General features: G+C 46.9%; 1 protein-coding gene across 2 annotated transcripts in view; it reads right to left on the bottom strand.

The window, feature by feature from the left end:
• Window positions 1–244: 244 nt before the first annotated feature.
• The window catches only part of mon1a (MON1 secretory trafficking family member A), a 67,586-nt gene continuing 44,149 nt past the window's right edge, over window positions 245–23,681 (bottom strand). For both annotated transcript variants that reach the window (XM_086001994.1, XM_086001995.1), the window contains 5 exons: window positions 19,883–20,028; window positions 12,284–12,727; window positions 10,102–10,867; window positions 4,683–4,830; window positions 245–2,361 (listed from right to left, as the gene is read on the bottom strand). In XM_086001994.1, the coding sequence (XP_085858120.1) occupies window positions 2,221–2,361; window positions 4,683–4,830; window positions 10,102–10,867; window positions 12,284–12,727; window positions 19,883–20,028 (1,645 nt within the window). In that variant the 3' untranslated portion in view covers window positions 245–2,220. The remainder of the gene's footprint in view (window positions 2,362–4,682; window positions 4,831–10,101; window positions 10,868–12,283; window positions 12,728–19,882; window positions 20,029–23,681) is intronic.

Here is a 23,681-nt window from a genome sequence, read left to right as displayed (position 1 = left end):
CGCTCCTGTGAAGCGCCTTGGGATGTTTTACTACATTAAAGGCGCTCTATAAATGTAAGTTGTTGTTGTTGTTACAGATAACGCACGTGTTTTATTGTTCCTACAGTTCCCCCACTTCCTGCGTTCGGTTTTCCTGCCTTAGAGATACCTCATGCAAAGTCTGTCACTCAGGTCGAAGCCTACGGCTGACTTCCAATAAAGGGTTTTGTTTTCTGCAGTGCCAGCAGGGTGCAATTATTGAGGGTTTATTTTTTTTTTTAAAAAGCACGGAATCAAAATTACACTGGGAGTCGGGGATACGCAGAACAGCATTCTAAAATAAATAACCCGACAAGGGGCAGGTTTGGATTTTGTTTTCCATCACATTATCTGTATGCTCAATTCTATAGTTTTTCTGAGCCCAAGCTGCCATTAAAGTGAATTACTAACTGCAAACTTCTTCAATTCTAAACGGATAATGGGTCACATTTTAAAAGGGTTTGAAGAATTTGTTGCTCTTCCTAATGGCATGTTCCGTTCATTACTTCCGCGATGATGCCACTGATTTGAAGTTTGCTCAGAAAAATGGGTAACAGTGAACATTGTCCTGAAAACACTGGTAAAAGTGCCAGAAAATCTCATCATCTCATGTAATGAGAACAGAATTTAATTTATTCAGTCAGCGTGAGACAAACCGCTTGGTCATAGGTGACCATTTAAAATTCTCCTCGTTTTCAAATCTCTCCATGGCCTCGCCCCTCCCTATCTCTGTAATCTCCTCCAGCCTTACAACTCTCCGAGATATCTGCACTCCTCCAATTCTGGCCTCTTGAACCTCCTCAATTTTAATCGTTCCACCACTGGCGGCCGTGCCTTCAGCTGCCGAGGCCCTAAGCTCTGGAATTCCCTCCCTAAACCACTCCGCCTCTCCACCTCCTTTTAAGACGCTCCTTAAAACCTACCTCTTTGCCCTACCCTAATAGCTCCTTGCGGGGCTCGGTGTCAAATGTTGTCCGATAACGCTCCCGTGAAGCGCCTTGGGACGTTTTACGATGTTAAAGGCGCTGTATAAATGCAGGTTGTCGCTGTTGTCATAGGCTAAATCTTAGCTACATTACCTATTAGGGCAGATTTCCCTGTATTGCGCGTGGGTGGGCTCAGAGTACAGATGAAAATCGGATGGGAAAGGATCACAAACCCCTATCGGACACTGCCTGGTTTTCCATTGATTTAAATCAACAGAAACTCCAGCAGGTACAAGTGTTGCATCAAACACCGCAACAGTCCGACAACCAGTGCCATTTTGGCAATTCCTCCTTTTACTGTTGGGGTCAATACTTTGTTAACATTGCTTTTCAATAAATTGCTTTTCAATTAACCATCAGAATTGACACAGATTTACTTTAAGGTATTATTTACTGCCGCAAGTGGCCTCTTGTCAGGGAAGTCAAAGTTCAGGCTTGTGTTTTTAGTATTAGCCCACGGTTTATTAAATGGAACTTGCAATAAGACCCTCCTCTTCCAAACAAATCTCTGCACTTTAGCGACACAGGCTCGTGTGGGGCTGAATGGCCTACTCCTGTTCCTGTGTTCCATTGCCACAGGTTCCACCAACCTTGGCTTCACTCCCAATCTCGTGTTTACAGGCTAACAAGGAAATAGTTTCTGTTAAATGAGGAACAAGGTGGTTCGCTGGCCCAGTCCTCGCCGAAGTGCATTGAGCCACGAGGTTTCCTCCAGGATTAGGAAATTCACGTCAGATTTCGTGAGAAAAATTGGAGTCTTTTTTTTGTTGAATATTTGGATCAAGTTTCAGTGCAGGATTTTGTAACTACTGTACTGGTGATAATCATGGTCCTACCTGTAGTAAGGTGGGTTGTCCCAGGCACACCTGACCAATCTGGAGCAGTGACCCTTTCGTATCGGTACAGCTGATCCTATAGGATTGTTTGTTACCCCTATAAAACCACTCAACCTGCAAACATACCTCGAGACTTCAAGGCTGGATAAGATGATGGATGCTCGGTGGGGGGTGGCGGGGAATCAAACTCTTAATGGCTGAGACTATTAATTGGTGTAAAGTCTTCATAATGGAAGTAGTGTTTCTGTGAATGGGTAACGTCCCTTAAAATCTCTGTGACCAATGGTAGTGGTCTTTCAACTTTCAGTTCGCCTGCCGCGAGTTGGTCAGTTCATGTTTTTGGTAGGTGGTGAGGGAGTCAGTCGGCCGGAGCCACTGTGTCAGTACGTCACTGGGTTGAGGATGAAGAGTTTGTCTTCCTCTTTCCTGATCCACTTCATCAGTTTGGTAATGGCATTTCCTGCAGCAGCTTTCGTTCCCATTGGAGTGAAACACATGTAGAGTTCAAATCCACTCGTAACCTGCACAGCGAGCGAGAGACAGGACGGGAGTCAACAACAGAATTCAGTCACATCTATGTTTACAGTACTAACATTTTTTTGGTTTATTTCAACTTTTCTTTTTTTTGCCCCCTGCTACTCTTGGAGCAGAGGGATTTCTACACGGAGGAGCCTGGAATTTCTGCCTGGCGCCATTTTAACGCCAGTCGTAAACCCGTTTAATATAAGTGGGCTCGATAGTCTTACGCACGGTGACGACATCGGGATTTCCCAGCTGAGGTGTGGCATGGGGTGAAGGCAGCGTGAAGCTTGTGTTAAACTGTCCCACCAAACACTCTCGGGTCAAGGCGAGTAAGGATTAAACGGAAAGTAAAGCACCTTCTTCTACACTACTCCATCAAGTGCTCCAGCTGAGGCCCAGTGCAAATTAGATGCAGGATAGTGTTGTCTCCATACTGCCCACCAAGCAGTCTCTGCTCTGATGTACAAAATGGCTCACTCGGTTTCTGTAATCCCTGGGCAGGTCCAGCTCAGATTGGCTTCAGACCACTGCATTTACCCATCTCGCATTCCTAGATCAAGTGTTGCACGGGCTAGGTGCAGGGTAAATCTTGTTATACGTTGCCCCGTCAACTGCTCGTGGGCCAGCTTTAACACAGGCCAGATTCAGAGTCATGGGGCTGGATTTTGCCAATGGGGAGCTTTTGGAGGCGGGACTCCCACTTGTCGGGTTTCAGTCCCGCCTCCATCAACTTCTGGCCAACCCACGCTATTTTCCCTTGACCTTGTTAAACCCGCCCAGCGGGCTTAGCAGGCCAATTAAGGGAAAGCCGGTTACAGAGAACGTCAACGTATGACGTTTCGTGTCAAAAAATTTTGACAGATGAATTGTCATCGTTTCACAGCTCTGTGAAGCTGTCAAACACTGACAATCTCTGCAGTTTGATGAGTTCATGAATTCAAAACCTCATCAAACCTCTTTCTTTTGCAGAAATTAGATGGTTGCTGCATTGGAGAATGCAACGGCCATCTGTCATCTTTACCGCGGAGGTGCGAGACTCTCCGCATACCCACCGGCTGAAGCCTGCAGGAAGAAACAAAGGTAAGTAAACTTTTTCTAACACTTTCCACTTACCTCAGACACTCACCTCTCCACATTTGCACCCATCACTTACCTTCACAGCGCACTTTTGCACCCCTCCGACCCCCGCAGACCCACTACTCGCCTCAGTGACCCTGGCGGGGTTCGGAGCCTTTGGGAAGCCCACACTTGTGTGGGTAAAATGGGGATAATCCTCTTATCTGCCTGTTAACTGGCACTAATCCCCATCCCGCCTCCAAGGAGACGGGACCCGGCGCGGGTCGGCTACCCGCCTCCTGGCAAGATGGCACGGAGGCGGGTTGGGCACCCGCCCCCAAATTCTGCCATTTTCCTGGCAGTCCCGCCTCCATACCCACCTCCCCAGGGCTGGCAAGATCACGCCCATGGTCTCTACTCTCCCTCCACGGCCAGATTCAACACATCCTTAAAAGAGAGCGATTTACCGCGGCACAATCGCGTTTTCATTTCCCATGCACCAGCCATCCCTGGGGTCTAATTAATATTTTTAGCTTCATAACAATTGATGCCAATCTGTGGACGCTTCAATGGAAATGTTACGAGGTTGCGTTCCCAGAGCGGAACCGCATCTGCCAGGGGTGCTTGTTGGAAATTTGGGTACCGCCCCCTACCCCGTGATCATTAAGAGCTCTGGGCTGGGGGGGGGGGAAAGAGGAAGGACGGCAAAATTGCTGCGCTCCTGATAGGTGAGGCTCATAAAATTGCCCGTTTTGTGCGCTAGATCCATGCCCGTTATGAAATGCATTGATAATGTCCGGATGCATTTACACGATCAGAACATTAACTGAGAGACTTTCTTTTCCATCGGCTCCAGCCCAGAGGTGGAAGTACTGGGTTCCACCCAAAGGTGTCATCCAACTTCCCGTCGGCTTGTTCAGGTTCTCAGCACCCCCCCCGCCCCACAACCCATCATTTTATCTAAATGATCACTATTTTACCAAATTATTTGTATTATTGTTATTACTGTTAAATTAAATCCAGCAAAATGAGAGAGAGAGAGAGAGAGAGAGAGACACCAAGAGACGTCTGGTGGGGCTCATTTTCCTGTTGGGGGGGTTGGGTGGATGGGATCTCGTTAAGACTCTAGGGACCTACAGAGTGAGATGAAGAAGGGCCGGGAGGAGGCTCGTGTGGAGCATAAACACCGGCACAGACCTGTTGGGCGGAATGGCCTGTTTCTGTGCTGTGCATTCTCTGTAATGCTCCAAGCCTCGGGTCTTACCCATGCCAAAAGGTTCTCCCTCTCTCCTGCATAATAGATGTACTTCAGCGGCCGTGCGGAGTTGTGGATGCGGCTGTACAAATACTGATACAGTTCCAGTAGCCTTTCCTGCTCTTCCTCAGCTATGTAAGGAGCTTCAACTTCTGGGCTACAAAAAAAAAACACACACACACACAAAACGTTAATGTCACTGCCAGATCCAAAAATGTCAAGAGAGTTTCAGGTAAGGCACAGAAAGAATGGGCCTAACCACATTTAAAAAGTACAGGAAACTCTTTATTATCCGGCACCGACGGGACCGGCGTGGTGCCGGTTTATCAAAAAGTCCAGATTACAGAGAGGTATAATTAAAAGGTACGAGAGCTCCGTACACAGCAACAAATCCAGGCTTCCCTGTTGCTTAGCAACATGTGCAGGAACTCCGGCCACAGACCAAGCGTCCCTGTTGCTTAGCAACAAGTGCACGAACCCCAGTTACACGGTCACAGATCCAGGAATTGCCACTAATATGAAGTAAAATTTACCTGAACCTGCTCCTGAATTTTGCCGGTTAACAGAGATTTCCGGTTTTAGGTGCCGGTTAAAAGAGAGTTTTGGATGTGCACTTGGGATGCTGTAACCTGCAGGGCTACGGACCAAGAGCTGGGAAGTGGGATTAGGCTGGAGAGCTCTTTGTTGGCCGGCGCGGACACGATGGGCCGAAATGGCCTCCTTCCGTGCTGTAACTTTCTATGGTTCTATGTTTTCCCCTGTGTGAAGTTGAAGAAAAATTCTTCCACTAAACTGCCAACCACATTTTAAGAAAGAAAGACATGTATTTATATAGCGCCTTTCACGACCTCAGGACGTCTCAAAGCGTTTTACAGCCAATGACAGTACTTTTTGGAGTGTAGTCGCTGTTGTAATGTAGGCAACGCGGCAGCCAATTTGTGCACAGCAAGCTCCCACAAACAGCAATGCGGACCAGATAATCTGTTTCTGTTATGTTGATTGAGGGATAAATATTGGCCGAGACAGCGGGGATAACTCCCCTGCTCTTCTTCGAAACAGTGGCCATGGGATCTTTTACGTCCACCCGAGTGTGCAGAAGGGGCCTCGGTTTAACGTCTCATCCAAAAGACGGCACCTCCGACAGTGCAGCACTCCCTCAGTACTGCACTGGAGTGTCAGCCTAGGTTTATGTGCTCAAGTCTCTGGAGTGGGACTTGAACCCACGACCTTCTGACTCAGAGGCAAGGGTGACATTTTAGTAAAAGAACTTTTCTTTTTTTTTAAACTTTGCGCACCACCATCTCATTGTGGGGACTGGCTGTGTGCAAAATGTTTCTCTGCATAAAAGGTAATTCATTCACTATGAAATGCTTCGGGACGTTTCAGAGCGATGCAATAGGTGCTATATAAATGCACATTCCTTCTTACCAGCTGTTTAATCAAAGTTGCCCTTTGGTGTGAAGCCAAAATGTGTTATTATCTCAAAACTTCAGAAGGATGTTTCTGTTCCTTTTTGACAAATAGCAGAACATTAATATAGGAATCCCCAAAAGTGCTGGTGGATCTCCCATTGTATTGCTCACTGACTGTCAGGACAAAGCAAATTGCCCTCAAGGTATTGGTGATGCTGGAAGTACAGAGATCGGCAGCTTCCCGAGCTCCATCGAGAAGTGGGTAGCTGCAGATTGCGAGAGGAAGTTGTTTTTTTTTTTAATTCGTTCATGGGATGTGGGCGTCGCTGGCAAGGCCAGCATTTATTGAGAAGGTGGCGGTGAGCCGCCTTCTTGAACCGCTGCAGTCCTTGTGGTGAAGGTACTCCCAACAGTGCTGACTTTATCGTAGCAGTTTGGTAGAACTGAGTGGCTTGCTAGGCTATTTGAAATCACATATAGGCCAGACCGGGTAAGGATGGAAGATTTCCTTCCCTTTGGTGAACCAGATGGGGTTTTTACAACAATCCGATAGTTTCATGGTTACCATAACTAATACAGGTAGACTATCCTTTATCCGCACTTCTGAAAACCGAAAACCTCTGAAAACCGAAAGTTTTTTTGTGGAGCGTAAGTCGTGCGCACGACATAACCCGAGTGGCGCCAAACATGACCCGACGCGGCCGATGCTTTTCTGACCTGATTTGCGGGCCAGCTTAGCGTAGGAGTCAGCCGATATCCGGGTTTCCCACAACTGGTGGCGGCAGTCGAGCCCCAGACCCCCGCTAAGTCAAGGAATTCAGATACGGAGCAGGGGGAGCTGTAAACAGACTGTGAGCGGCAGCACAGAGAAGCAGGAAGGGGAATGAGACACGCAACAGCCGCAAGAGGTAGCCTGAACTTTTAAAATTTATATTAAATACAAATACTAATTACCAAATTAATTTAATGTTCAGAGTTTCCCAGTCTGAAATAATACCTTCTGAAATCCGAAAATTTCCGAAAACCGAAACACAGCTGGTCCCAAGGTTTTCGGATAAGGGATAGTCAACCTGTACTAGTTTTTTTTATTCCAAATTTTTATTTAATTAATTGAATTTAAATTAGCCCATTGCCATGGTGGGATTTAAACTCACATTTAGTCCAGGCCTCTGGATTACTAGTCCAGTAACATAACCACTACACTACCAAAGTGGCAGGAACAGCCTGCAGAATTAATCTCATAAAGAGTGGGAAACCAGTGGGCGGACAAAAGAATCAGGAAAACTTTAAAAACAACAAATATTTATATTGTGCCTTTAATGTAGTAAAACGTCCCAAGACACTTCACAGGAGTATTATAAAACAAAATTTGACACCGAGGCACATAAGGAGAGATATGGGCAGGTGGCCAAAAGCTTGATCAAAGAGGTAGGTTTTAAGGAGCGTCTTAAAGGAGGAAAGAGAGGTAGCGAGGCGGAGAGGTTTAGGCAGGGAATTCCAGAGCTTAGGACCTAGGCAGCTGAAGGCACGGCCACCGATGGTTGAGCGATTATAATCAGGGACGTTCAAGAGGGCAGAATTAGAAGAGCGCAGATATCTCGGAGTGGGGGGTGGTTGTGGGCTGGATGAGATTACAGAGATAGGGAGGGGCGAGGTCATGGAGGGATTTGAAAACAAGGATGAGAATTTTATTCGTGACAGCAAGACTTTCAGAAAAAGTAAGATACTCTGGAGGGAGGAAAGGAATGGGGAGAGAGAAGATGGCCTAATCAAACTCTGAGAGAAAACACTCAGAAAAGATTTGTGAATTAAGCAAGGGAAGAAGAAAATGGTACGTAGTTGTTCCCAATTTACCGGGAGGATAATCCAGCAAATTACTCCAACCTTGCTGATAAAATAGCAATGAAAGCAGGGTGTGCTTCAACTAACCCTGTAAAATAGTCATTACGACACCAATTGTACTCAACAGCAAATCTAGGTATACAACATTTCCATGTTCCCCGGCGTACCTTACTGGAGCAGTCCTAGCAACTTAATGGCCCAGTAATTCCGGGCACAACGCGTGAGTAAGGACGGGCTACTCACGCGTGTGCCCGGAGGAATTGCCGGTTTTCAGCATGCACAGCGCGTGTGCTGAAAACCGGCATTTCCTGTCCTCTGACCCAAGGGGTTAAGAGGCAGAGCGCGCGCGACTGCACAGGCAGCACGTGCGCAGTGAAATTCCTTTTTTTTTCTCCCAGTGTTGCGCGCGTGTAAAGGCCTCCGGTCTTTACGCGTGGAAAAAGCAGACGTAAGTATTTAGTTTTTCAGGTAAGTGGGCTTTTAGTACAATGTAGACATTTTTTTTCCCACAGGTTTGTTATTTTTAAAGAATTTACAGTAAGGTAAGTTTAGTTTTAGACCCTATTTTTAAAAAATGTATTTTTTCAAAAAATTGATTAATTGTTTAAAACATTTTTTAAAATTTACTTATAGTTAATATAATCAGTGGGATTTTTTTTAAATTTTATTTAAAGTTAAAGTAGTGTTTTGGCAGCCCATACTTTTCATGAGTTTGGCAGCTCTTACTGTCAAACTCATGAATGAGTTTCCCCTCCCCTGATTGGCTGCACAATGCTCACCTGATCCCAGCCGGCACATCGCACTAACTACGCCGCTGGATCAGGTAAGCACATCGCGCCGACATCTGAACCGGGCCTGTGACAGGAAATGCAAGCAGGCCCAGGCTTCAGATGTCGGTGCGCAGGGCGAGTGCAGATCGGGGGCTTGCACGCGCGGCAAGCCCTCGATCCTAATTTCAGGGCCCTTATTTTCTTCGACTGATAGTCAATCAGTGTTAATCTGAAGGCATTTTTTGACTAGAGAACTTGTGTTAACACAAAATTGGAATGAAAAAGAAAGACATGCATTTATATAGCGCCTTTCACAACCACCAGACATCACAAAGCGCTTTACAGCCAATGAAGTACAGGCACTGTTGTAATGTGGAAACGCAGCAACCAATTTGCGCACGGCAAGCTCCCACAAACAGAAATGTCATAATGACCAGATAATCTGTTTTTGTTATGTTGGTTGAGGGGAAAATATTGGCCAAGACACCGGGGAGAACTCCCCTGCTCTTCTTTGAAATAGTGCCGTAGGATATTTTACGTCCACCTGAGAGAGCAGACAGGGGCCTCGGTTTAACGTCTCATCTGAAAGACGGCACCTCCGACAGTGCAGCACTCCCTCAGCACTGCACGGGAGTGTCAGCCTAGCTTTATGTGCTCAAGTCCCTGGAGTGGGATTTGAACCCACAACCTTCTGCCTCAGAAGCAAGTGTGCTACCCACTGAGCCACAGCTGAGACTGCCCAAAACCCCATTTCAATTTTGGACCTTATTGCCCCATCAGACCTGAGCTGAATAAGGATCGCACACTGGGCGGGCACTACTCAAAAAAAATTTAATTTTTTTTTTTTTTAAACTTGGATAACAAAAGTATTATCCCACTTGCTTTATACTTGCTCAGTGGGTAGCACTCTCTCTCACCTCTGAGTCAGAAGATTGTGGATTCAAGCCCCACTCCATGGACTCGAGCACAAAATCTAGGCTGACACTCGCAGTGCGGTGCTGAGGGAGTGCTGCACTGTCGGAGGTGCCGACTTTCGGATGAGACGTTAAACCGAGGTCCCGTCTACTCTCTCAGGTGGACGTAAAAGATCCCACGGCACTATTTCGAAGAAGAGCAGGGGAGTTATCCCCGGTGTCCTGGGCCAATATTTATCCCTCAATCAACATCACGGAAACAGATTATCTGGTCATTATCACATTGCTGTTTGTGGGAGTTTGCTGTGCGCAATTTGGCTACCGCGTTTCCTACATTACAACAGCGACTACACTTCAAAAGTACTTAATTGGCTGTAAAGCTCTTTGTGACTTCTGAGGTCGTGAAAGAGGCTATAGAAATGCAAGTCTTTCTTTTTTATTATAATTCAGATAACTGGGTGTGTGGTGCAGAAATTAACAGGTTTCCTACCTTGTGAACAGACCCGAGCTTCTTGATTTATATATGAAGTGCCTCAGGTCCGGAATGCCCACTTGAGAAACACTGTAGGCTGGAGTCTGTAACTCTTCCAGCAACGTCTGGAAGGTATTCCGTCTCTTCATGCGCTCCAGAAATTTATTCTTACAGTTTGAGATGGTGAAGAAGTGCTCCCGGTCCGTGGAGATGAGGAGCAAACACAGACTGCTTGCCTGATCAAGGTAGGAGATGTGGGCATGAAAGAAACCGCTGGAGTTGAACTTGGGTAGGCAGATCGGCGTCCAGACCTCTCCGTCTCGGAAGGAAGTGGATGCACTGATGAGGTTGAAGAGAAGATGGAGATCGATGGGATGTAGAAATTGGTCCTTTTTCCTCACCAACGTAACCAGTTGGTTTTGGGCAACCAGAATAGAGAAGACGAGACTTTTCTCTTTGGCTTGCTGGAGGCAGCTGCTGATCACGTCTCTCATGGACGAGGCCAACGGTAGGCATCGCACGGCGCACATTAAGAAGCTGGGATCTTTGTCCATTAGATTGAGGAGATTATCCGTTATCCTCTCAGACCCCGAGAGCAGCCGGCGGAGATCATAGTTCTTTTTCTGCTCGAAGATTCTGTTGAGCTGTGTTAGAGTCAGCAGGCTGACGATCTGGTAGTAAACGTAAAGAAGTTCTTTGGCTACTTCCTGCTCTGATTGGCGGGTACGAGCGACAGCCACAAGGACCAGGGGGCTTCGGCGGATGAACACCACCTTGTAACCCTCTGCGAAAGAAAGCGTAGACTTAAGTCAATCCACTCGGTGTCATTTTGGGAAGGGCCGATCAAGGCAAGGATGGTCAGTGCTGGGCGACTGCGGAAACATTTAATTTGGAGAAAAATGACAAAAGACGGCTCAACAAACCCAAAATCCCTGCTGCGTATGTACTTGCTGTAACTAAAGCCTATGGTACTTGTGAAGAGAGGGGATGACAGTGGTGTTCATGCTGTTCTTTAGAAATACAGACAGCAGCTCCGAATGCCAATGCCTTTTCCGGTTTCTGTTTCCCTCACAGACGGTGAGTGACTCTCTGCTCCCCATTTAGAGGCTCAATTGGATACTGCTTGGCCACAATTAAAATACTGTGATAAAAACAGAAAATACTGGATATACTCAGCAGGTCAGGCAGCAGCTGTGGAGAGAGAAACAGAGTTAACGTTTCAGGTCACCTGAAACGTTAATTCGGTTTCTCTCTCCACAGATGCCGCCTGACCTGCTGAGTATTTCCAGCATTTTCTGTTTTTATTTCAGATTTCCAGCATCCGCAGTTATTTTGCTTTTGTATTAAAAATACTGTATCCGGTTCTCGATGCTTTATTTTGCGGAAGGTATCCAGGCCAGGTAGAGGGTGCAGAAGAGATTCGTCACGATGGTACCAGGGATTGAGAGGCTTTCGTTATGGGAAAGACTCGAATAACTGGAGCTCTTTTCATGAGAGGGTGAAGGAGAAATCCGACAGAGGTGTTTAAAAGTATGAGGAGTTTCGATAAGGGAAAACATCAGGCATATCGGGCTTGTTCTTGTACGCTGCCTGATGGTTGATTTATAGAAATTATTTACGGGCAGCCGGGAGCAGGTCTTCACCTGCCGAGGAAGATGTGTGGCATGAAGAAACTCAAGGGGTGTAGGGCAGTGGGGAGAAAATAGGGATTAACATCGGAAGGTTGGGGTACAGGTTTTATTCGCTGCACAGCACTGCGTTCCTGATACTCACATGGTGCCATGGGGAGATGCAGAGCAGATGTCTCTCCAAGAGAAGGCAGGGAAAACCAGGGAGAAAGAGTCATCTCCCTGGTCATTGCTGACCACTTTCTGGTGCCTGGTTGAGAGGTGTTGTTGGGTGAGTTGGAGAACAGCCCCCCTACCTTCTCAGCCCCAGACAGGTTGTGTTCCATCGAAACAACAAAAAAAGAGGGAAAATGTAAGTAGCCACTGCAATACTATTGTGCAGAGAAATAATTATTCTATCTGCATTGCAGAAGGACGGTGGTTTGGAAAAAATCATCATTTACCTATCGCTCTGGGAATGTCTTCATCACCCACTCATCCTTTCGGCTGGATCCAGTACAAGGGACAGTAAGATCTCAATTCAAATGAAACCGCGTAACCCAACAAAAGGTCATTGAAACCATCAAACGCACCTGCATGGATGGACTTGATGACGTTTTTGCTTGCCTCGATGACGGCCACAAGTGCCACCATCACCCCCATCATGGAGGAAAGAGCTTCCTCTGTCCCATAACGGGAATAGATTGGCTTCCCAGCGTCGCTGAAGACAAACATGTGCTTGCGGTGCTGCCTCCAGGAATCCGCCGTTATGTCCTCCTCCTTCTCGGATTCTCTGCGTGACCGGCCGGACGACCCCTCACCCTCGGCCTCGCCGTCTCTCATCTCCTTGTTCACGTCCATCGCCACGCCAGTCAGCTGTGTGCTTAGCTCGTTGAAGTCTTTGCTGATCTCTTCGATTTGGGATTGTTCCGTGGCAGCCTCGTCGACGCTGTCCAGACACCTCTTCACTTCATCGTCCTCAGTCAGATCTTCATACGATCTTGTGTGGACAAACATTGCACTCTCTTGTCCAGCCCCTAGACAAAGGAACATGTAAATACATGTATTCTCATACCTGCCTTGTAGCTGGCAGTAAGCAACATGAATAATGACTAACTGAGTGAGTTTCAGGCTGTCTTGTAATTCAAGGGGTTCAAAGGGTTGTTCGATGTAGAATATGAGCTACTGTAATCTTATCATGGGATTCGATGTAGGACATGAGCTACTGTAATCTTATCATGGGATTCGATGTAGAACATGAGCTACTGTAATCTTATCATGGGATTCAGGTGGTTAATGTATAGAACAATGGACACCTGGGACAAAAAACAATCATTTCAAATCGGGACCTTTTAATTATTACGTTAGTACGTCTCACATAGAGTTCACAGGCCAAGAAACAGAGGCCCAGGAGTGAGTCGGAGGCCAGGTATAAAAAGCCAGTACAGGAAAAGTTCTGATATCCGGCACCGACGGGACCGGCGTGTTGCCGATCTATCAAAACTGCCGGACATGCAAAGTCAACGTTGAAGCATACGGAGATGAAAATCTCCGTATTTGACAACAAACACTGTTGCTCAGCAACAGCTCGTAAACACTCGGCCCGTACCTTGAAGCATCTCTGAAGCTGTTGCGAAGCTCCAAAGACGCTTTCCAGAGCCTGCCTGTTAACAGAATGCTAGGAGAAGAAAAAAAAACTAACTAAAACGGCTGCTGATTTCTGCCGTTAGAGCAAAGTTTCTGGCCATACAACCTCCGGATAAACCAAAGTTTCCTGTATATATATATATATATATATATATATATATTTTTTTTTTTTTTTAATATTGAGTTATGGGCTGCAATCTAACTGAGCAGTTCAGCCAATTTAGTGAAATACTGAATATGTGGGAGGAACATGTAAGGCTACAGTACATTTCCTGTTAGACCTGGCTAGGCCACATAAAGCACTATCGGGTCCTGCTCTCTCTCATCTGCCAAAATTGCTCACTATTCCAGAATCATTCTGGATTGCAAAGATAAACCCCGGCTTCTATTCTCCACTGCCAACCGTATTCTTAAACCCCTCTCCCCTGTCTCCTCCACCCTCACCGCCGACAACAAGTGTGAGGAGCTCATCGACTTCTCTGTTTCTAAGATTGAGACCATCTGATCAGCTGTCTCTGCCACTTCCCTTCCTTCCCCTAGCCCAACGGGCCAAACTTCCTCTATGGTTTCCCCCTGCCCTATCCCTGAGCTCACATCTTTCTCCAATTTCTCTCCGATCTCCCCTCATGACCTCACTGCGCACATCTTGTCCATGAGGCCCACTTCCTGCTCCCACGACCCTATTCCCACCAAACTGCTGACCACCCAACTTCCTTTTCTGGCTCCCATGTTAGCTGACATCGTGAACGCTTCACTCTCCTCAAGTACTGTCCCCCTCTCCCTCAAATCTGCCGTCATCACCCCTCTCCTCAAAAAACCAACCCTGGCCCCTCCATCCTTCCAAACTACCGCCCTATCTCCAACCTCCTTTTCCTCTCCAAAGTCCTTGAACGGGTTGTCGCCTCCCAAATCCGTGCCTATCTTTCCCGCAATTCCATGTTTGAATCCCTCCAATCAGGTTTCCGCCCCTACCACGGTACCAAAACGGCTCTCATCAAAGTCACAAATGACATCCTTTGTGACTGTGATAAAGGTAAACTATCCCTCCTTGTCCTTCTAGACTTGTCTGCAGCCTTTGACACGGTTGACCACTCCATCCTTCTCCAACGCCTCTCCACCGTCGTCCAGCTGGGTGGGACTGCATTCGCCTGGTTCCATTCTTATCTATCGAATCATAGCCAGAGAATCATCTGCAATGGCTTCTCTTCCCGCTCTCACATCATTACCTCTGGTGTCCCCCAAGGATCTATCCTTGGCCCCCTCCTATTTCTCATCTACATGTTGTCCTTTGGCGACATCATCCGAAAACACAGCGTCAGTTTCCACATGTACGCTGAAGACACCCAGCTCTACCTCACTACCTCTTCTCCCGAGTCCTTCACAGTCTCTAAATTGGCAGACTGTTTATCCGACATCCAGTTCTGGTTGAGCAGAAATTTTCTCCAATTAAATATTGGGAAGACTAAAGCCCGCCACAAACTCTATCCACTGACTCCATCCCTCTCCCCAACATGTCTGAGGCTGAACCATACTGTTCGCAACCTTGGTGTCCTATTTAACTCTGAAATGAGCTTCCGATCACATATCCACGGCATAACAAAGACCGCCTATTTCCACCTTCGTAACATCGTTCATCTCCGCCCTTGCCTCAGCTCATCCGCTACTGATACCTTCATCCATGCCTTTGTTACCTCTGGACTTGACTATTCCAACGCACTCCTGGCTGGCCTCCCACGTTCTACCCTACGTAAACTTGAAGTCATCCAAAACTCGGCTCCCCATGTCCTAACTCGCACCAAGTCCCGTTCACTCATCTCCCCTGTGCTCGCTGACCTACATTGGCTCCCGGTTAAGCAACACCTCAATTTTAAAATTCTCATCCTTGTTTTCAAATCCCTCGATGGCCTCGCCCCTGCCTAACTCTAATCTCCTTCAGCTCCAAAAACCTCCGAGATATCTGCGCTCCTCTAATTCTGTCCTCTGGAGCATCCCTGATTTTAATCGCTCCACCATTGGTGGCCGTGCCTTCAGCTGCCCCGGCCCTCAGTTCTGGAATTCCCTCCCTAAACCTCTCTGCCTCTCGCTCCTTCCTTAAAACCTACCTCTTTGACCAAGCCCTTGGTCACTGTCCTAATATCGCCTTATGTGGCTCGGTGTCAAATTTTGTGGGAGGCAAGGCAGCTGAAAGCACGGCCACCAATGTTGGAGCGATGAAAATTGGGGATTATCACTTGATAATCTTGCAGTGATCGACAGTTGTCAGTTCTTCGGTGTGAATACCCTCACGCATCAACAACAGAAGTACATTATTCTATAAGCAACTGGCTTGAAATAAATACTTGTGCTTGCACATGCAAGGTGCACTTACAACCAGGATCTTATATGCACACACCATTTGTGTGCATTTTTTTATCATTCTTATTTTTGGTTACCCCTTGTGGTAATTAAGAGGAAGAATATCAATTCCGGGAAGTGAAACATCTTCCTCGCCTTGTACCCCGGACAAGTATAACACGGGTCAGATCCAAAGGCACCTTCACTCCGCAAGGTTCATTTTTCCATTTCCCACGATGGCTATCCCTTGTGACATCTGAGTGAGATGTGCCAGTTCAATGCCAATTTGTATTTTGGAGAGATTGGGTCAACTCGGCCTGTATTCACTAGAGTTTAGAAGAATGAGGGGGGATCTCATTGAAACGTATAAAATTCTGACAGGGCTAGACAGACTGGATGCAGGGAGGATGTTTCCCCTGGCTGGGGGGGTCTAGAACAAGGGGTCACAGTCTCAGGATACGGGGTAGGACATTTAGGACTGAGATGAGGAGAAATTTCTTCACTCAGAGGGTGGTGAACCTGTGGAATTCTCTACCACAGAAGGCTGTGGAGGCTAAGTCACTGAATATATTTAAGAAGTAGATCGATAGATTTCTGGACACAAAAGGCGTCAAGGGGTATGGGGAGAGAGCGGGAATATGGTATTGAGATAGAGGATCAGCCATGATCATATTGAATGGCGGAGCAGGCTCAAAGGGCCGAATGGCCTACTCCTGCTCCTATTTTTCTATGTTTCTATGTATTGAACTCTGAACAGTTTTTTGCTGTGGATTAGAATGTGCTGGTAATGGGATTAAGGCAGTCCAAACATGTAGAAATCCTGACACCAATCCGAGCTGAATCAATCCTGGGTCCTAGAGGCAAAAGGACATGATTCTATCCAGCAGTACCACTCGGCTCTCCCTTATTACAGAAGTGTTTCTCAACCAATAATGTCTGATTGAAGTTCAAAATCATAGGGGGCGATTTTGTTAATGTGGACGCGTTGGAGGCAGGACTGCTGCTTGGCGGGTCAATGTCCCGCCTCCATCAATTTGTGGCCAACTCACGCTATTTTCCCTTGATTGACCTTGTTGAGCCCGCCCAGTGGGCTTAGCAGGCCAATTGAGGGAAAGCCGGCTGCAGAGAACGTCAACGTATGACGTTCCATCTGTCAAAAATTTGACAGATGAATTGTCATCGTTTGACAGCTCAGTGAAGCTGTCAAACACTGACATTCTCTGTAGTTTGATGAGGTCTTGAATTCAAGACTTCTTTCTTTTACAGAAATGAGATGGTTGTTGCATTGGAGAATGCAATGGCCATCTGTCATCTCCAACACGGAGGTGCGAGACTCTCCGCATACCCACTGACTGAAGCCTGCAGGAAGAAATAAAGGGAAGTACACTTTTACGAACATTTTGCACTTACCTCAGATACTCACCTCTACACTCTTGCACCCATCACTTACCTTCACACCACACTTTTGCACCCCCCCCGACCCCCGCAGACCCAGTACTCGCCTCGCTGACCCGGCGGGTTTCGGAGCCGTTGGGAAACCCGCACTTGAGGGCAAAAAGGGGGTAATCCTATTTTCTGCCTGTTAACTACCTATTAACAGGCAGTTAATAGGCTTTAATCCCTTCCTGCCTCCAAGGAGACGGGACCCGGCGCGGGACGGCTACCTGCCTCCTGGGAAGATGGCACGGAGGTGGGTTGGGCACCCCCCCCCCCCCAAATTCTGCCATTTTCCCAGCAGTCCCGCCTCCATACCCGCCTTCCCAGGGCTGGCAAAATCGCCCCCTTAGTTCTTCTCCCGAACTACACCCGACCCCTACATGAACCAGCAACCAATGGAGGAGGGGCCTGCTTCTAGGCTTCTGTGAATTTCAGTTCATAACCAACTGCTAAAAGGTGTACAAGGTACTGCAGTCCTCCAAAGGGTTTAAAAGGTTCTCCGCCTTCTCTCATTGTTTAAAGGTTTTCAGACTTTGATGAGTCAACAGTGACTTATCTACATATTTAAGCAGGGCGATAGGAGCCAGTGTGCCTCGCCTATCTGTACTTCCTTGTACTTGCTAAGGTCTACCTGTACTTTGTCCTCTGGAGTTAGCCAGTGTTATTTGGAGCCCAGGGCGTGTACTGTTCAGTCAGTAGCCAGCCGTGCCTGCACTTTTTAAAATTCAGGGCATGAGTTTAAAATAGAATTGTGGGCACAGCTGGATGTACGGAGCCCTTCACTTGAAAGTAGAGATGACACCATTTTTGACACAATGGCCAAGATTTTCCGCTTATGTACTTGCCAGTCTGTGATATTTTCCCTTTCATTTATTTTATTGGACAGGAAAACTGGGGACTACCGATTGCAGGAGTAGGAAAACCCCCAGCCAATATTTTGTTAAACAGCTGCAGAAAGGGCAGCACTTCCATTACTTGAAGCATTTTCTGCTTTTATTCCAGATTTTCAGCATTTGTCAGGGTTTTTTTTAAAATCGATCCTCTGATAAATTAATTCCTGTCTCAACCTGCTCTGAAATCTCAAGTCAGTTTGGATGCTGGGGGAGGGGGGGGGCGGGGGGAAAACTGCACTACCTGTTGTCTAAGTGGAAATCCTCCATGCACGGGGGGAAATGGGGGTTAAAAGCCCCACATCCAGCACCTACCTCCTGCGCCCCGCACTCTTTCATTTAACATTCTGGGATATGGTATGAGAGTAATGTGGTAAGTGTAGCATGCTTTGGCGGGGGTCGGGGAGGGGGAAACAGGTGACTTTGGACCTGTGGTTGCCAAACCATTCCACCGTTGGGATTTTCCTCACGTCATGTCCAAGTCTGTTGACCCAGACTGATTGCTATCAGTCAACAACTCCATTATTGTTGTCTCATGCGACGACCAGCATGGTAGAAGGTGAACTCGAAGGACCTTTGGTCTTTTTCTCGTCTAGCAATTCTTATGTTCCTATTTAACCGGGGTGCACCTACGGGCCACCATAAATAAATTAATTTACATCTATATAGAGTTACATACAGTCTACAGCACAGAGACCGGCTATTTGGCCCAACTATGCTAGCGTTTATGCTCCACATGAGCCTCCTCCCATCCCCTTCATCTAACCCCATCATTATATCCTTCTATTCCTTTCTCCTCATGTGCTTCTCTAGCTTCCCCTTAAACGCATCGATGTTTGCCAGTAAAGGCAGAGTAGCAAAGCCACACAGACCGAGAGGGTCCCTGGTTCGATTCCCGGCGTTATTGCGTCAGCTGATCTCAGTTGGGGCAACACAACTGGCCCCGAGTGCCCCTGGGTTAGGGAAGGAGAGATTCAGTGTGTTTCTGCCCCTGACTAATCAAACAACCCCTGCTGGACGTGCGAGTGTGTGGATAGCGGGCGGGGACAGAATCGGGCTCTGGTGCCCCCGTTATTGAATAACCTCCCAACGCTCTCGAGACTCGTAAACAGAATGTCCAAATTGGGCAACATACAGGAGAGTCGGGGGGGGGGGGCGGGGGGGGGGGGGAGAAAACAGGAAGAAAGAAATTATTTGGTAACTCGCTCGCAGACAATCTCTTCAGGTTTTTACATATGATATACAGCACGGAAACAGGCCATACGGCCCAACCAGTCCATGCCGGCATTTAATCCGCTCGAGCCTCCTTACGTCTTTCCTCATCTAAATCTATCAGCATAACCCTCTATTCCCTTCTCCCTCGTATGTTTGTCCAGCCTCCCCTTAAATGAATCTATACTATTCACTTCAACCGCTCCCTGTGGTAGCGAGTTCCACATTCTCACTGCTCTTTGGGTAAAGAAGTTTCTTCTGAATTCCCGATTGGATTTCTTGGTGACTATCTTATATTGATGGCCTCTAGTTTTGCTCTTCCCCACAAGTGGAAACATTCTCTCTCTATCCACTCTATCAAAACCTTTCATAATTTTAAAGACCTCTATTACGTCACCCCTTTAGCCTTCTCTTTTCAAGAGAAAAGAGACCCAGCCTGTTCATCCTTTCCTCATATGTATACCATTGATGAGGTGTGCAACAGGAAAGCGTAAAACAAACCAACCATAAAAGAACCGTAAATGTTTACCACCTTCTTCAGTTGAAGTGTTGGAAAGTACAATTTAACTGTCGGACACAATTCACCTTCTCCGAACGAGAACCTTGAATGTTCTCCCTCTCGCTTGCTCATTTCTCTCATTCTTTTCCTTGCTCTAGATAAGCATTTCTTACCTGGCTCTGTGCCTTCCACCAGCCCGGGAGTGGGACTCTCCGATCTGTTACTGCGCTGGAGCTCAGTTGGGGCCAAAGAGCCATTGACCTCCCAAGGTACTTTCCTGTTGTGAACATCGGCCTCCATATTCTCATTCCTTGGGTGACTGCAGACAGGGAAAAGGACACCAGCTGTTAAGGGAAGAGTCCATTTATCTAATAAAAATTAATTAACAGGCCTGGAAATGTTGGGCGTTCAGGAGATAGAAAGGTCAGGATATCACATTAATGACAAGGTAGTGACAGAACTGATTGTAGTGGGTCATGTCCTACTTAAATCCCTTCAGCAGTTCATCTGTATTCCAACATTATACCACAGATTATCAGTTAACTCGGCTGAACTCCTGCATAATTGTAAATGTTACATAAAAAGAGGGACGGTCACAGCCGATTGTCTCCCGATTCTTGAGAATACTCGAGCAAAGCTTCATGGCATCGCTAGGGGGGGTGGATTTCAACACCAAGTGGTTTGTTTTTTTTTTGTTCTCGGGATGTGGGTGTCGTTGGCAAGGCCAGCATTTATTGCCCATCCCTTGAGAAGGTGGTGATGGTGAGCTGCCTTCTTGAACCGCTGCAGTCCGTGAGGTGAAGGTGCTCGCACAGTGCTGTTAGGGAGGAAGTAGTATGCTTCTTTGTAATGGTTTTGGTACAACTCTGGATTACTAGTCCAGTAACATAACCACTATGCTACCGTTTCCCATCTGCGCCCAGAACAGCCCTGAGCATCAATTTTAAAACAGGCAATGTAGCTACGATGAGAATGTGATACACATGTCCATTTTATAAACTTTTAAGATTATGTACCAATTTGAATCGGTGTAGTCCCAGTATTTTTTTTCATGGTGGACCATTCAAATTTTGCATAGAAATGCTGAAGGGTCAAGTTTCTGGAATTATTTGTGTACGGACAATGCATTTGTTCTTTTTACCTCAGTAGCGCAACATTTTTCTCCTGAATTGGGGAATCTTTCACTTACCAAGGTGGAAAGATGTAAATTTGCACATCCACGTACATCATGGGTCAAATGCAGAGTAAACTGCCCCAACAATATGTGTCAACCCCTTTTGGACCAGTTTTCAATTTCCCACACCAGACCTTTCTGAGTGAGGTCGCCAACTTAGCAGCAATCATTACCAAATTCGGGGCAATTTTGTCCCATGGTCAGTACCAACTGGATTAAACGGCCCAAACTCAGTGCACAAAGGACTCTCGTAACCACCCTTGTCAACTTTCCGAGACTTCCGGTGCTGTGGGGACATTTGCTCTACGGGCTTATGTTTATTAGGAACAAGGCTGAGGCCCAACTCACGTTAAAATCCTACAGCCCATAACAAATGGAGATTATATGAATTCTTCTTTAAAGATAAGCTGGCACAATAGTACAAGATGCTGGTGTGCCAGGGCACTTTGACCTTTTGTGTGGAATTTCCTCACAGGATGACATCTTGCTGTCAGTCAGGCTGTCGAGATTTATAGTGTAGGGGGTAGATACCTTGCAGCTCTCCCCACAGCAAATGGGTAGAAACGCCAGCACGTAGAGAGCACTGGCAGGATTTAGAAGCACGCTACTTGCCGGTTACAGGGGAACTGAATGGTGCTTTTGTGTTGCCATCACTGTTGTAACATAGGAAATTTGCACACAGCAAGGCCCCTCAAAGAGCATGGCCAGATAATCTGCTTTAGTGATTGTGATATCCGAGTGGTAAGGTCCGAAACTGAGATAAGCGAGATCTTAAGGAACAAAACCCAACTGTTTATTACACGGTGTAGCAGAGAGACATCTCTTACAGGCTGCAAGCAAAACACAATATTTCTAACTGCACGATGCCAAGATGGAGGATTCACCTCCGAGTCATACCCATAATGCAATGCCACATTACCTTAATAACTGGTGTACCAGGACATTGACTACATGACCCATTACCTTAAACACTGGTGAATGTGCTACCTTAATCTTTGGCTCCATCTGGTGGATAACTTAAACATTACATCCCAGATTACTATAGTGATGTTGGTTGAAGGATAAATGTTAGCCAGGACACCGAGGAGAACTCCCCCACGCTCTTTTTTGAAATAGTGCCGGGCAATGTTCCCGTTAAGCTGCGCAGCCTCAGTGTGGTGATCCTGCGCAGGCCGCCCCTCGGCTTTTAAATGGAAAAATCGCACACGCGCGGAAATCTGAATGGGCCGTGAAGTCCGTTAAAGGGGCCGCGCACCCCAAAAAAAAATCAGAGGGAACATTGGTGCCAGGTGATCCTTTACGTCCGCCCGAGAGGGCAGACGGGGCCTCGGTTTAGCGTCTCATCCGAAAAGACGGCACCTCTGACAGTGCAGCCCTCCCTCAGCACTGCATTGGGCGTGTCAGTCTGGATTATGTGGTCAAGCATCTGGAGTGGTGCTTGAACCCATGACCTTCTGCGTCAGAGGCAGCAGCGCTACCTGTGAGCCACGACTGACGCAACATTCATATTCATAATCCTTGTAAAATTAGCTCAGGCTTCCTATATCACACACAAAAGCACACACACATCTACGTTTCTATTGCAGACTCGTTTGCATTAGTGATGGATCCCAATCATTTTAATCTTGAAGTTCAAATTGCACCGTTTGCTGAAGCAGCAATTAGTCATGTTGGATCAACAGGGTAATTATACTAGGTAATTATACGCTTTGCGGAACACCTCCGTTCAGTCCGTAAGGGTGACCCCGAGCTTCCGGTCGCCTGTCATTTCAATTCACCGTTCCATTCCCACTCAGACCTCACCGTCCTCGGCCTCTTGCATTGTTCCACGGAAGCTCAGCGTAAGCTCGAGGAACAGCACCTCATCTTCCGATTAGGCACTTTACAGCCTTCCGGACTCAATATCGAGTTCAACAATTTCAGATCATAACCTCGGCCCCTATTATGTTTTCATATTTTTTATCCACACTTTTGGTTTGTGCCTTTTCCTTTTTTTCCTCTCTCTCCCACATGGCAGCTGTCTCACTCTGCCAGCGTATTTCACACTTCATCTAGAGCCATTGTTTGTTTCTTTACTGTCCTATTACCATCTCGTCTCACCTTGAATATCTCCTTAATGTCTCTTCCTTCATCCCCTCCCCCATTTCCCAGCCCCCAAACTGCCTTTTAATCTGTTTCATTTCCTGCCTTTTTTTCTCAGTTCTGAAGAAGGGTTTCGACCTGAAACGTTGACTCTATTTCTCTCTCCACGATTGTTGCCTGACCTGCTGAGTTTTCCCAGCATCATCTGTTATATTGTAATTATACTAGACGTCTCTTGTTTTTTTTTTTGAAGAATGATTTGTGTGGCTCAGTGAGCACCACATAGACCAGCGTCATCCCAGGTTGGATCGCTGGTCTATGTTGAGTCAGCTGACCTCAGCTGCACCTGCAGTGAGTGCACTGATCTTGATAGCCCGGGGCCAGGGAAGGGAAAAACTGAACAGCCAGCCAGGATTTCCAGTCCAAATTGTTATCAACAAGCACTGCCAAAATTGCACAGTTGTAGATATAAAGGCCGGGTCAGGTTCACTGTGATAGTCCCAGGGTCGAATAGCCAGCAGATAGTCACTCTTCAGGTGTGCGCAGCAATGGGAATTGACCAAGGAGCGAGAGGGCCACTGTGGCCTGTAGAACCATCTCCCAATTTTTTTTTAATTCGTTCATAGGATGTGGGCATCGCTGGCACAGCCAGCATTTATTGGCCATACCTAGTTGCCCTTGAGAAGGTGGTGGTGAGCCGCTTTCTTGAACCGCTG

Source organism: Somniosus microcephalus, chromosome 11, assembly GCF_052327205.1.
Source record: "Somniosus microcephalus isolate GS21.2 chromosome 11, FLI_Smic_1.0, whole genome shotgun sequence".
NCBI lineage: Eukaryota > Metazoa > Chordata > Chondrichthyes > Squaliformes > Somniosidae > Somniosus > Somniosus microcephalus.
The sequence above is the reverse complement of the archived record's forward strand: the minus strand, read 5'-3'. Positions and strand labels throughout refer to the sequence as shown.